This window comes from Pollicipes pollicipes, unplaced genomic scaffold (genome assembly GCF_011947565.3).
Source record: "Pollicipes pollicipes isolate AB1234 unplaced genomic scaffold, Ppol_2.1 Scaffold_6686;HRSCAF=7923_pilon_pilon_pilon, whole genome shotgun sequence".
Taxonomy (NCBI): domain Eukaryota; kingdom Metazoa; phylum Arthropoda; class Thecostraca; order Pollicipedomorpha; family Pollicipedidae; genus Pollicipes; species Pollicipes pollicipes.
This window is the reverse complement of record NW_023596921.1, coordinates 16,827,099-16,840,532: the sequence shown is the minus strand read 5'-3', so window position 1 is coordinate 16,840,532 and position 13,434 is coordinate 16,827,099. Positions and strand designations below refer to the sequence as shown.

General features: G+C 51.2%; 1 protein-coding gene across 1 annotated transcript in view; it reads left to right on the top strand.

Annotated features, from left to right (window-relative positions):
* Positions 1 to 13,434, top strand: part of LOC119107977 (gamma-aminobutyric acid type B receptor subunit 2) — a 100,801-nt gene that overhangs the window by 81,437 nt on the left and 5,930 nt on the right. The window contains exons 13-15 of the mRNA XM_037231565.1: positions 3,983 to 4,144; positions 6,487 to 6,590; positions 7,181 to 7,373. Coding sequence (XP_037087460.1) covers positions 3,983 to 4,144; positions 6,487 to 6,590; positions 7,181 to 7,373 — 459 coding nt within the window. The remainder of the gene's footprint in view (positions 1 to 3,982; positions 4,145 to 6,486; positions 6,591 to 7,180; positions 7,374 to 13,434) is intronic.

Sequence of the window (13,434 nt, the reverse complement as noted above, 5' to 3'; positions counted from 1 at the left end):
CCAATGAAGTGGCTCTGGGGCCGACGCTGTACTTGCCCTCTTCGCTGGGATACTGCTGAGGCTGATACTGTACGCCCTTTCTCGCTGGGATACTGGTGAGGCTGGCATTGTACATGCCCTCCTCGCTGGGATACTGCTGAGGCCGGCACTGCACCTGCCCTCCTCACTGGGATACTGAAGCTGAGGCTGAGGCTGCAGCTGCCCTCCTCGCTGGGGTACTGCCGAGGCTGAGGTTGCACCTGTCCTCCTCGCTGGGATACTGCTGAGGCGGAGGTTGCACGTGCCCTCCTCGCTGGGGTACTGCTGAGGCTGAGGTTGCACCTGTCCTCCTCGCTGGGGTGCTGCTGAGGCGGGGGTTGTGCGTGCCCTCCTCGCTGGGGTGCTGCTTAAGCCGACACCGCACCGGACTGCCTCTCGGAAGCCACATGACCATCATGGGCAAGGCAAATTTTTAGGGAATGAATGCGCAACGGCCATTCTATTCTCCTCAAAAAGCCAGCGCGCAAACCAGCCTTTCTGCTGCTGCTAATCAAAGCTGCCGCTTTTCCGCGTCCACATGCCCACAAGGCACAGACCATCGAGCTCTCTGTGGGCTTGGCCGCCAGATAATGTGGTTCTTCCGGCCTTCAAACGTCCCACAACAGTGACCTTTAGCTAGTTATGTCAGAAATGAGCAAGCGTGGATTCAGAACACCGTCTTGAGAACAAGTACAGTCCTGGCATGGAGGGCAAAGTTTAAAAGACATTCTGATTTTTAAGCAAAGCAAAATACATTGAAGTTTGGTGCATGTCAGTCGTATCGCTTGCCTTTAAAGCTTTATTGAAAGTCAGAAATGTGTCATTTGTGTCGAACATGAGCTATCTTGAGTGGGGCCATGACATAATTTTTCTCCATCTGTCCCCCCCTTCAATCCGCCCTTAAAAATGAGCAGCTTTGCGCACTCAAATGATTTCAGCACTTCATACAGGCTTTCTGAAGTCCGTTGGAAATAATGTTATTACTTCCATTAAACTGAACATCGCCTATAATTCTGGGACAGAAAAAGAGCGAGTCACATAAGGGAGGGGCGGGTGGACGATAGTCATTTTCGATCATTTAGTTCCAGATCAGTTGTTATCCTGTGACAGGGAGAACGGAAGTCTTCCAAATTTAGGGGGCCGATACGCATTTTCGTTCTAATAACGCCTACGGTACATTTCTTTCCACTAACGTGAATGGGACTAATACAACATTTGCAAGAAGCTGATTGGCTTAGCCAGCTCCTCAGATCATCCGCGCCCTGGCCGGAGGGTTGCCTATGTGAATAACCACGATTTTCATCACAATCTCGGAAGTGGCCCGCGAGCCACCGGACAGGGTATCACATGTGCAGAAAACGGTGGCAGATATCAGCCTTGCTCCATATTTGCTACCGTTCTATACACAGAAGCGCGTCGACACGCGTCCGTGTATGCTTGACAGCTTGGTATAATTTTCAGTTGTAACGGAAAACATACCAAATTCACATCACGTCGATAACGATGCACCATGGTCTAGACAAAACTACCGGAAACAGCGCAAGGTAATAGCAAATAGTGCATACCAACTAGTTTAAGCATAACAAGATTGCAACAAATTACAAAACATTGGTCCGTTGGCGCGGATGAATGCTGCTAGATTAGGATAGGTTGGTCGGGTCGGGTCGGCTCGGGTTGAACTAGGCTGGGCTGGCTGGGCAGGTCAGGTCAGGTCTGGTCTGGCGAGGCGGCCGTTGCTTACCGAGGCCTGCTGCCGTCTGAATCGGGGAACACAATCTGTGGCGACTGGACTTTGTGGAGGCCAGTACGATGCGAGATGGTCGGCGCGCTATGCTTTCATTGACGTCATTTGGCTGGATAGCTTAGTGCCTCCCGGTGAAACTGTCCGCTCTTCGGCCTGCCATTCTCCGATTTTCATGTTCTTGTTGGCATGCGATGAGCCTACATGCTGGCGACTCGAAATTCTTCAAATAAAGTCTTTACCTTTGCGCGTTTGCACGACGATATTTTCTGCCCGGAGCATGGCCATTGTTAGGGTGTGCTGTGTGCATTATGGTAATTTAGATTGATCAAACAAGACAATGCCTGTCTTCGTGTCGGGAGTGCATGTGTTCAAGGTGGATTAAAAATCCCTGATCGTTAATCACACGCACGCAAATTGGCTCCGTCCGTATTATCAGATAACAACTGCCAAAACAGGTGGTGGCTGAAGTACCGGCTAAAGCTCTCTAATCGAGGCCAATTTCACAAGTACGATGTGTGGTCGACGTGTTGTCTCACATCCCAGTAACTTCGATCTTATTTTAAAACATTTACCATCACAAACGGGTGAACTATTTGGCTTCGCTTTCAATTTGTTAGTGTATGTACTTGCTGTACCGAATGTTTTCAACCTTTGTATATATTACAATTACATTTTTTCTTTAATTTCGCGTGTTTACGGCCGACGTGTGGGTAGCGATCAGTTGTCTTCGGTACGTTCATATTGGATCACAATCCATACCCTGTCTCGTATGGATTGTGTACCCTGTATATATGTGATCCCTGTATATATGCATATATGTGATCATACCCTGTACTGCACCGCACCAGCACTTCCCCTTTGAGGCCGCCCCTCGGCCGTCGCCGAAGCACGAGCGACGCACCTATTGCTGAATGGCGACGCCCGTGCGGCCGCCTACCTCTCCCACCCGCGCCTGGGATCGGCTGAATCAAACGATCGTAGCCGTCAGGCCCCGTCCCTGCGGTAATATCCGGCAAGGTCTTCCCCGTCCCGGGACACATTTGAAAGTTCTCCGGTGCGTAATGTGATTGAGTGTTTGGCGGCGCCGCCAAAGTTGGACGTGTGGTCTGGTGGACCTGGAAACAAGAGCCCGGCTCCGAGCCAGTAGTGCCTCCGGTGAGCCAAAAGTGACTCCAGTGAGCCCAAACCGGAACGCTGGAAGTTATGCAATAAGTCATAATTGTGTGACTGGTTCCGGGACTGCATATTACATTTACTAGGGTCATTGTCTGGGTGTATAATTTCACCTCCTATCGATTTTAGCGGACTAGAATTCCATGAAATGCGTCATACATTTGGTTTCTGTATAAAATTGTTTTGTAACTAATTGGCGGCGGGTTTACGACCAGCCCGGTCTCCAGTTCCAGGATGTTTGGAGTTCATTTTCGCACTGAGGTGTCGTGTAGTTAAATGCACTTTCGTGTTATCTTGGCATGTTAGGGTGAATTGCTTAACACAACTGCATGTTGATTTTTATTGTGATTGCTTTTAAGTCCAAGTGCCTGTTATTCCATGTGCAATATATTATTTTACGTTGTACTGCTGCCTGCGCCTTTTGTCCCATTTAATAGCCTTACAGAGTGCTTACCGGTCGCGTACCAAGGATTACCCCCAGGCGAAGGTGGAGAGAGTGGGAGCGACTGTTTAATGCCGGCTTTTCGATTGTGCAAACCAGAAACCAAGCGTTCATCCCTGTGTGGTGTAAGTCGTTTCTGATCCATCCAAAGGCCGTAGAGCTTGGATCGAATACAGCTTTTTATGTTTCATTTTACGTTGTAGACAATTATGAGCAACCCTTTGAGTCGTGGTTTATTCTAATGTGATGGAAACTCGGTTCTGGATGAGACAAGTTCAATAATGGTGGCAGCAGTAGCCACCTCTAACGAATGCAACTCGACAGCTCTGTCGTGGTTGTGAGACACGGCACCGCCCGCATTCCCCTCTGTTTGGCGCATGTAATAGTTTGTTGGCTATTATTTGTCTTTCATTCGATTAGTCTAGATCGATTGCATGCATGATATCTTTGTTTTTGAAATTCATGACTGTAACCCTTCGTTTAACTAACGCTGCACGTGCACGGTCTGGCTTCCTTAACAGGCTATCTTGGCACAATGGTACGAATCACAGCAGTCACACGCCTGACATATTCGGCGGGTTGCTGACTGCACCGTTGGTCGGCAGATGCTGCAGGACACGCAGCTGATGTCACTCATCCTGGTGCTGCTGCTGTTCGACTGCGTCATCGTCACCGTCTGGGTCACGTTCGACCCCATGCAACGGCAGCTACGCAACCTCACCATGGAGTATTCGGCTTGGGATAGAGGTGTAGCATACCTGCCCCAGGTGAGACTATCGCGGAGTACTCGGCTGGAGTCAGGGGTATGACATATTTGCCACAGGTGAGACTACTGTGGAGTACTGGGCTGGGATCAGGGATATGATATACCTGCCACAGGTGAGTCTACCGTGGAGTACTGGGCTGGAAACAGGGGTACGACTTACCTGCCACAGGTGAGACTACCGTGGAGTACTGGACTGGAATCAGGGGTATGACATACCTGCCACAGGTGAGACTACCGTGGAGTACTGGGCTGGAATCAGGGGTATGACATACCTGACACAGGTGAGACTACTGTGGAGTACTGGGCTGGAATCAGGGATATGACATACGTGCCACAGGTGAGACTACCGTGGAGAACTGAGCTGGAATCAGGGATATGACATACCCGCCACAGGTGAGACTACCGTGGAGTACTGGGCTGGAATCAGGGGTATGACATACCTGACACAGGTGAGACTCTGTGGAGTACTGGGCTGGAGTCAGGGGTATGACATACCTGCCACAAGCTGCCGCAGACGTACCTTCCAGCCAGACCCTACCCATTACCTTACCCATTACCATTGTTACTCATTCTGCTAAAAGACAGAGGCTGGTGCACACTTGTAACATGAGCTGTTTTATTACCCCAGAACCCTACAGATGAACTTACAACCACTTGCACTGACTATGGCTGTGTGAGACCCTCTCAGCTGTGTGAGACCCTCTCACCAAACGTAAGCTCTTCCAGACAGCTGCTCCCGTACTTTGATAGTTAGTTAATTAGTTATTGAGTTTCTAGCCTGTTTTTTTCCTGAGGCTCAGCCTGTTTTGTTCCTGAGCCCTCCCTCCTTAAGAATTTTGCAAGCTGCATCCCCCTAGCCCTACATCAATCGATTTGCATGGTTCTACAAGCACCTGAAGACGATATCAATTTTGGTTAGGTGATATCAACGTACGATCAGTCGGAAACGATGGCGACCTTCACCATCTTCGCATAATCATTACCGGCGCAGAACTCGCACTTCGTAACACGGTCTCAACGAAATTTAGTACGAAAGCCAAGAGATATGGGTATCAGCAGATGCACAGGACATTTTTGAAAGCTTTCTTGCCTGCATTTAACACCAGACACAATGTAATGGCAATCAAAAGTGATTTATGTTACGTCTGTTAACTGAGTCGTTCAGTAAATCTACCGTGCGGAGAGCAGTGTGCAGGACTTACGCCAGCGGCACTCGGCATTTTCCCCTTAAGTTGATGTTCCTCTCGGCGGCAGAAAGCCCTGGATGAATCCTTGACATGCGCCGCTCAAATATTCCCGTTAATCTCTGAAGCCATGGTTTGGGTGTCCACAAAAAAGAGCCTCCTGGATCAGCAAGGCTGTTCAATGCTATAACCATTTACGCCCTAAGTGGTAGATCCCTGCAAGAGGCGGACAGCGTCTTTAAAAAAACAACTGACAAATAACTGCGTATTTCAAGCCAGTGAGCTCATCACGACACAAACGCCACCAACGGCAGTCTACAGCCTTGCACTGAACCCGATTCACAGCTGCGTTGCGAGCAGCCGAGGCCAGCGGTCTCAAGTGGCGAGATGATTTAGAGCGCCACGCAGCACTGATGCCGTTCGTCTGAAGGTGCTAAGGTCACCGCGACTCTTACGACTGGTAGTAAACACAGTTATTTGGTTTTTATGCTATTTGGAATCCGAAGTGAATCTTGACTAAACAATCTGCGAAAGGTACTGATTTGAGCGTCATTGGAAAAACATTGTGTTGCCGCTGATCTCTGACGTCAGCACTGATATAATATGATAGCTTTTAGTATATTTCTGTCAGCTGTTACAAACTGTCCTGATTAGAGCTGCTTGAACAGGATATTGTTAAATGTGGATATAAGGTTGCTTTAACGGTTGTTTGTCAACATGTTGTTGCTCAACTTGCTCATGCAGCGAAACGTCAGTGCTTCGACATGTGCTCTACACAAGCTTACGCTGCAAGCGTTAGCGAGTACAGACCAATGTCAAACTTTGGGTATCGTCTAAATGAAATGCTCTGTTGTGATGTGGTTTGATCTGTTGCAATGCATCGCCAATTTCGCAAATATGTGACCAAATAGTTCGCAAAAGGTTCTGTCTTTGTTGCCGAGCATACCCCGTAAACCAGGGCTTATCCCCCTGCATCTGCATGCAAAATTGCCCCATAAGGCACCTTTGGATGGCAGCGCACTAGAAGATGACGAGAGGTCTTAATCGTGCAATGTGTGGACGGCAGGAACTACCGGCTTTCAAAGAATCGCATCACATAGTCAGGATCCAGGGCTCATTTCAACCACGCCTGCTTCTAGCCCCGCGCTCCCTCCCGCAGGTCGAAGTGTGCTACTCTCAGCACGAACACAAGTGGCTGGGCGCCCTGTACGCCTACAAAGGTCTGCTGCTCACAGTGGCGGTCTACATGGCCTGGGAGACCAGGTGAGTGGACCGCCACGCGGTGATTTGTATAGTAAGGGATCGCTCTCGAATTATAGCTTATCCTGCTTCAAGGTGACGCTCAATCCGGTCGCTAAAAGGTAGTGAGCGCTGTTTTATCCCGTGCATAAAACAACTTAACGTCGCACTGACGTCATCTTAAGCGTACTAATCTCCAGGGACAGCCTTTTGAGGCTTTTATCTTTGTGCGGTAATCTTATAGCCTATATAATGTAGGCTATAATCTTTCACCGTTTTGTCTCTCCCTCCCTCTCTCTCTCTCTCTCTCTCTCTCCTCTCTCTCTCCTCTCTCTCTCTCTCTCTCTCTCTCTCTCTCTCTCTCTCTCTCTCTCTCTCTCTCTCTCTCTCTCTCTCTCTCTCTCTCTCTCTCTCTCTCTCTCTCTCTCTCTCTCTCTCTCTCTCTCTCTCTCTCTCTCTCTCTCTCTCTCTCTCTCTCTCTCTCTCTCTCCCTCTCTTCCTCACACACATTTTCTGCCCTTACCCTTACCATTTGCACCACGTAGCGGTGTTCTGTAATATCGCTCACGGTCACGACATGATACATTCTCGCCTGGTGTCCTTGCTCGCTGCAGAGGTGTCAAGATACCGGCGCTCAACGACTCGCGCTACATCGGCCTCAGCGTGTACAACGTTGTCATCACCAGCGTCATCGTGGTTACCATGGCCAACGCCGTCTGGGAACGCGTTACGCTGGCCTTCGTGCTCATCACTTCGCTCATCATCATGTCCACCACTACCACACTCTGCCTGCTTTTTGTGCCAAAAGTGAGTTTCAGACACCCTCATCTTGTCCTGTATTTAGTGCGAACATTTTGATTGGAGGGATTTCTGCGATCAGAGCTTACGTTAGTTCGTGTTTGTTGTATACACCCCGATGCTATTATCCGATCCCAGATTTTGTGCAACGGCCAATTTTGTAACAAAGTTCTAGCGCGCCGCAACGCTCGACACAGTCTGTCCTGCAGCCTGACGTCGCCTAACCTTGAGCGACCACTGCCACCGGCCGGAGGCCGCACCAGGACTGAACGGATTGCGTGCGCCGAGGCGAGTCAAATTACCTGCCCTGTCGTGAGGCGAGCGCTTGAAGGGATTGAGCAAGGGCGGCGGGGGGGGGGGGGGGAGGGCACAGGACACAGGGGCATAGAATACATAGGGACACGGAAGGATAGACATCTGCGGGGGCACAAAGGGATAGACATCTGCGACGGCAAGCTGCAAATGGACATCGAACGACAAGCTGCAAAGTTCATATAGTGCATACAGGGTGCCTGTCGGCATGGACATAAGTTGCATCCATCCATGCATCGGCTGGGGGGGGGGGGGGGGGCAGGACGCTACCAGCTTTTTCTGGATTGACTTCAGTCCTCAGGCAATATCGGTCAAAATGTGCCTTGATGGCAATATCCTTGCTAAAAGCTGTACTGCGGGTCAGACATATCCCTTCATGGCTGCTGGTGTGCCCAGTTCTCCAGTATTTAGGACACGGTAAACAAACGGCGCAGGCGTGTCCCATAAAAGACAGCAAAAGTTGCCATGCTTCCAGTCGGCGCCAAGTGGCATGGCTCACTTTGGTAGATGACTTCGTCGTCGTTGATTCCGGATGCACGCTGAGTGCATTGGAATCCGGAGCTAATCGGAATACGTGACTTAATAACTTTCCTGTTTTGTAAGCTGTCGGCCTTTGCGAGGGGAAAAGCGTGGCCGTCGATGGCGTATGAATAAAGAGCATGTCGAAAGAGCCAGGGCCGTGCGACTCGCACCCGTGCCCTGTAAGATGCCGAACAGGCACCGACATCAGTTGAAAAAGGCCCCGGTTGGAGTTTTCGTGGCCCAGCCAATCTGCCTGGCCAGCAGTACCTCGAATGGCGAACCACTAACTATGCTGAAGTGACGTTTCTAGCGACGCTTCCAGAACTGCCTCGACAGCTAATAAAGTCAATGCGGTGGCGCATTTGTGCTGCAGTGTCAATCCGGCCCGCCGGCTGTCGTGTAGGTGCCGAGGACCATGCCTGGCTCAGGGCCGTGTTTTGCCGTCCGCCTGCCCACGCGCCGGCGCCCAAACCAGTTCTGGGCGCCGGCTCAACCTCCCCTGTATAAGGTGGGCGCGGCGCCGGCGGGCTGCAGTCCATCCGACCCTCTGGCTGAGCGTGATGGCTGCGCCCCGCGCGCTCGCGCCGCTGCGCTGCGCCCTGCTGCTGGCCGCCGCCGCCGGCCGGGCCTCTGCGCAGCTGTTTGACTGCAGCACGGCGGCCGGCCTTAGCGTGGTGGAGGGCGCCAGCGTGCCGGATGGCTGCGGCCGGCTGGTCTGCCTGCGAGGCGAGCTGGAGCGCGAGGGTTGCCAGCCGCAGCCGGCCGGCTGCCAGCTGGTCAGCCAGGACGGCGCGCGGCCCTACCCCGGCTGCTGCCCACGCTGGCGCTGCGGCACCGTACAACTAGGCGGCGGCACTGGCGCCAGCGCGGGGGAGGGCGGCGCCCGGGCCCCGCTGGGCGGAGGCGACGGGCGGATCCCGCTGAGCGGAGGCGGCCGGATCCCGCTGGGAGGAGGCGGCGGGTCGTGCGAAAACGGTGGCAGCCCCGTTGCAAACGGCCAGACGGTGCAGGGGAACGGCTGTCAGCGCCTGTCCTGCCAGAACGGCGTGCTGACCACACGCTTCTGCGCCGAGGTGCCCACCGGCTGCACGGTCATCAAGCGCGAGGTCAACAAACTCTTCCCCGACTGCTGCCCGGTGTGGTCTTGCGGCGGCTTCGGCAGCGGGGGTGGCACCAGCGGAGGCAGACTCGGTAGCGGCGGCGGCGGCAGCAGTGCGCGCAGCTCCGGCTCTTGTAAACACGACGGCCGGCAGGTGGCCAACGGTCAGTCTGTGTTCGGAAGCAGGTGCAGGAAGTTCAGCTGCAGCAGCGGTGTTCTGACCACCCACATGTGCAGCAGCGTGCCCGCCGGCTGTAATGTGGTCACCGTAGACCCGAGCAAACAGTTCCCTGACTGCTGTCCCACGTGGAGCTGCACGGGCTAATTCGTGGCAGCCTCCCCGCTGGAAGCTCTCGGCCCGAAGGCGAACTCGGCCGAAGACTCACATCTGCTGCTGGTGGTGCAGAAGACCCGTGCTGCGAATGGACCGTGCTTAAGTGGCAATATGTTCAATCGGTCTGTGCATTACGTGCGTAATTAGAAACGTAAATTACGTGCGTAATTTCATTTGGTTGAGCGTGCACTTTTGTTATGCTTTGTGTAATGTAGACATTTTTGCGCTAGTACCCTTAACATAAATATGAGTTTGTACCAGATTTGTACGGCACGAACAAATATGATAGACAGGATTTATTATTACGTGCGTAATTTTGATTGGTTGAGCGTGCACTTTTGTTATTCTTTGTGTAATGTAGGCATTTTTGTGCTAGCACTCTTAACATACATATGAGTTGGTGCCAGATTTATACGGCACGAACAGATATGATAGACAGGACTTAAACCAACCTTTTTTCATCATGCCTGTCAAAACAGGCGCCATACTTGACTTCGGACGTGTTTTTGTCTCATCTTCGCGGATCAACTTTTCATTCTACGTTTGCGGTCCCAAATCTTGAAGCACCGTGAACGAGAGATGGCGAATGGGTACAAAATGGTGAAATAAAGGCGTCTCCGACGTAAATTTTTTTGTTTTTTTTTATAACCCTCAGGACAAGCCATGTGGTTTGCTACTACCTATTTTTCATACATTTTATATGATTCAGCATCTTTTATGTTTCTTTGTGTTCAATTCTTTAGCTACCCCATCTTTCATGCAAATTATGCCTTGACTTATTTTGCCATCGTGAGACGAGCTAATGGGTACATATAACGCATTGAGATGGTACACAGTTTGTCAAGTGTAATACTCATTACATTCAGAAACACAGGAGAGTGTATTTCATCATTCAGTTTAAATCTGGCATGCAGACAGATATGGAAAGTGAATACAACGGCGTTGCTGTTGCCGTTGAAAAGCCAAATGTTCCAGCACAGGTCAGGGGTCGTACCACTAACCAGAACAAAATTGGGAATGAGCCCATGTCATAAGGCACATAGAAAGTTCGACTAGGAATTTTGGCAACAGCTCTTTCCCGGTGTTTTGTTCCTGAATCTCTCCCCCCCCCCCCCCCCCCCCGATCGACGGCCGTGGTCGCATCGCGTCGTGGGCTACCGACATCCACGTGTGTCCTTTTCCCCTGCTTTCCACCCCTTCCATCGGTGACATTTCTCGTCTGGCCGACGCCTGCGGGTCCGCCCAATTGCGAGGCAGCTCCCACCGGGAAAAAGCCATGCCATCCCGCATGCAGAGACGATTGACCACAGACGGCCGTCGGTGTCGCCTGGGCTCAGCCGGCCGGTGGGCGCCGGCCGCACTCCCCCCCTCTCCCCCCGTGACGTCGGTCCTGCCTGCCGTCGACGCCGACGGAGCCACCGCGGCGCCTCGCGCGGCACTTGAGTCGGCGGTCGGCCGCGACCTGGCGCTGCCCAGATTGACTCTGCTTTCGCCGACGGGCCCGAGTCCTGCTGTTGACTCACAGGCCGAGTCTGCGCTGTCGTCGCCGGATCGGAGATGAACCTGGATGGGGCCAGGCGCCGGTCGCAGCCACCCCAGCTACACTGCTCTGTGGCGTCCTCATAACCGACCGACTTGTGATTATTATTGGCATCTTCTCTGTGCTTCTTCGTCTCAAGCAGACATGTTGGTCACGAGAATGGCAGACAGTTGTGTTGAGACGGCTGGGGCGGCTCCGTGATGTCGTTTGTTACCACTCAGAGATATGATCTTTTAATTCCAACTTGTGCGAGGCAGACGGAGTTTAGATGACTCAGTCTGCTGCGATACAATTGCTGTAGTTTGTCATTCATGGTTGTATTTCGAACGCCCATATAAAAAAGCTCCACTTGAAACACTTGAACAGCGCGCATTGTGTGGAATGGGTTTGTTTCAAGAATGTGTCAATGGCTTTGTTCATCGATACTGTCGGAAACTGAGATCATATTATTCAAACCCAACATGTACAACGCTTTTAGTTTTGTCTCAATGTATCATGCTGAGTTATGGCGTGTTCTTCATATCATAAGACAAGTATCAGGGTGATCGCAGTTTTGTATTGCTTAGTCAGCGCAAAGCTCTCCACATTTATTGTTGGGGTGCTTACTCAACACTTATGGCTGGGGTACTTGCTCAACAGGGGAACTAATATTACTACAACTATATCTGTTGTATTATCTTCATCTGCTTTGATTGACTTGCTGTTACTACAGACAACTCTGTCATATGCAGCTCTTTATCCTTGGAAGAATTGGTATACAATCACACGGCAATGAGTGGCGGCACTTTTACGATGTAGTTTAAATCCTTTTTCAGTGTATGGATGTCATAACTTCTTCATATTATCAATGAATCGAAATGTACGTCTTACAAACCATACCCAATGGGCAGAGCACTGGTGATGACACTGAACAAGAAACTTTTACATTTGACTTTTTCCACGGATGGAGCTATATGTACACCTGCCAACTGGTGCAGCTTCAATTGTTACACAAACGAATAAGCATTTCCGAAAGCAGCGCAAAAAAGTGGATGAAAATGCCATGGCCTGTTTTAGCAATGCCCACGCAATGCGGAATATTTCATTTGTCTGCCCTCGTCCGTTTTTCTTCTTTTGATTTGTTTCTATGCTTCCCTTTCGTGCTCTCGTAAACATTTAAATCCCTAATTTGTCATATTAGATTTCCCATGTCGTGAAAATTATACCAAAGGACACCGTTTTAGTTACAAGTTGAGCCCATTTCGACGTCCTCTGCGTCTTTAAAGAAACGGGTCGCTCAACGACTTTAAACACGATCCTCGTTCTCAGAGCTCACAAATTAGCCATCGTGGGCTTTTTTCCAAAACATTCCAGCTGTCGACCGGTGCAATTTAACATTTACCACCGGAGTAAGACATGTCGGAGCCGTATATCCCGTACGCCTACAGCACCAGTGCTCCGTTTGTTCGCCGATGCCCAGCCGATGTGGCCCCACGCGGGCCCCAGCCGGGACTGGCTCCGGCTTCCTCGCTGGAGGTCCGGTCTCGAATCCTGGCGGAAGATGTCGCCGGTGGGCGGTTGCATGACCACCGTAATCGCTTTTGTCCATATAAGTGCCGCGTGACAACGTGAACTGCGCACCCAAACCCTGCGCTACGCAAAAGACTACGGCTACACGTGAGAAACAAGTGCGTCGGTCGGTATCCGTGGACTGAGATTCTTAAAACATTGGTGATCTGGACTGAAAGCAAAGGTCATCTAAGCTCAGACCGTGTGTCTGTCCGTCTGTCTGTCTGTCTGTTTGTCTGTCTGTCTGTCTGTCTGTCTGTCTGTCTGTCTGTCTGTCTGTCTGTCTGTCTGTCTGTCTGTCTGTCTGTCTGTCTGTCTGTCTGTATATCTGTCTGTCTGTCTGTGTTCCTGTCTGTCTATCAGTATCAGCAGTGTGTATGTCTATCTGTCTGTCTTTCTATCTGTCTATCTGCCTCCCTGTCTGTCTGCATGTCTCTGTAGGACAGATCTTTTTCAGACAGACGTTCGTTTTTGCAATTCTTTGGCCAGATGCACAGCACAGACGGCTGCGCGGATTACCGAGTAATTCGCACATACGATGAGCTCAACGTTTGTGGGGATCCACGACAAGTTCACGCTCGTCCATTGCTGGTGTCGGCCACGGCGTCGCAGGGGGGGGGGGCTTATTTTGTCATTTAGCTGACGCTTTCATATACGTATGAGTGACAAGTTGTGCGAAGGCCCCGCCGTCGACACACGCTGCTAAAAGCGTCAA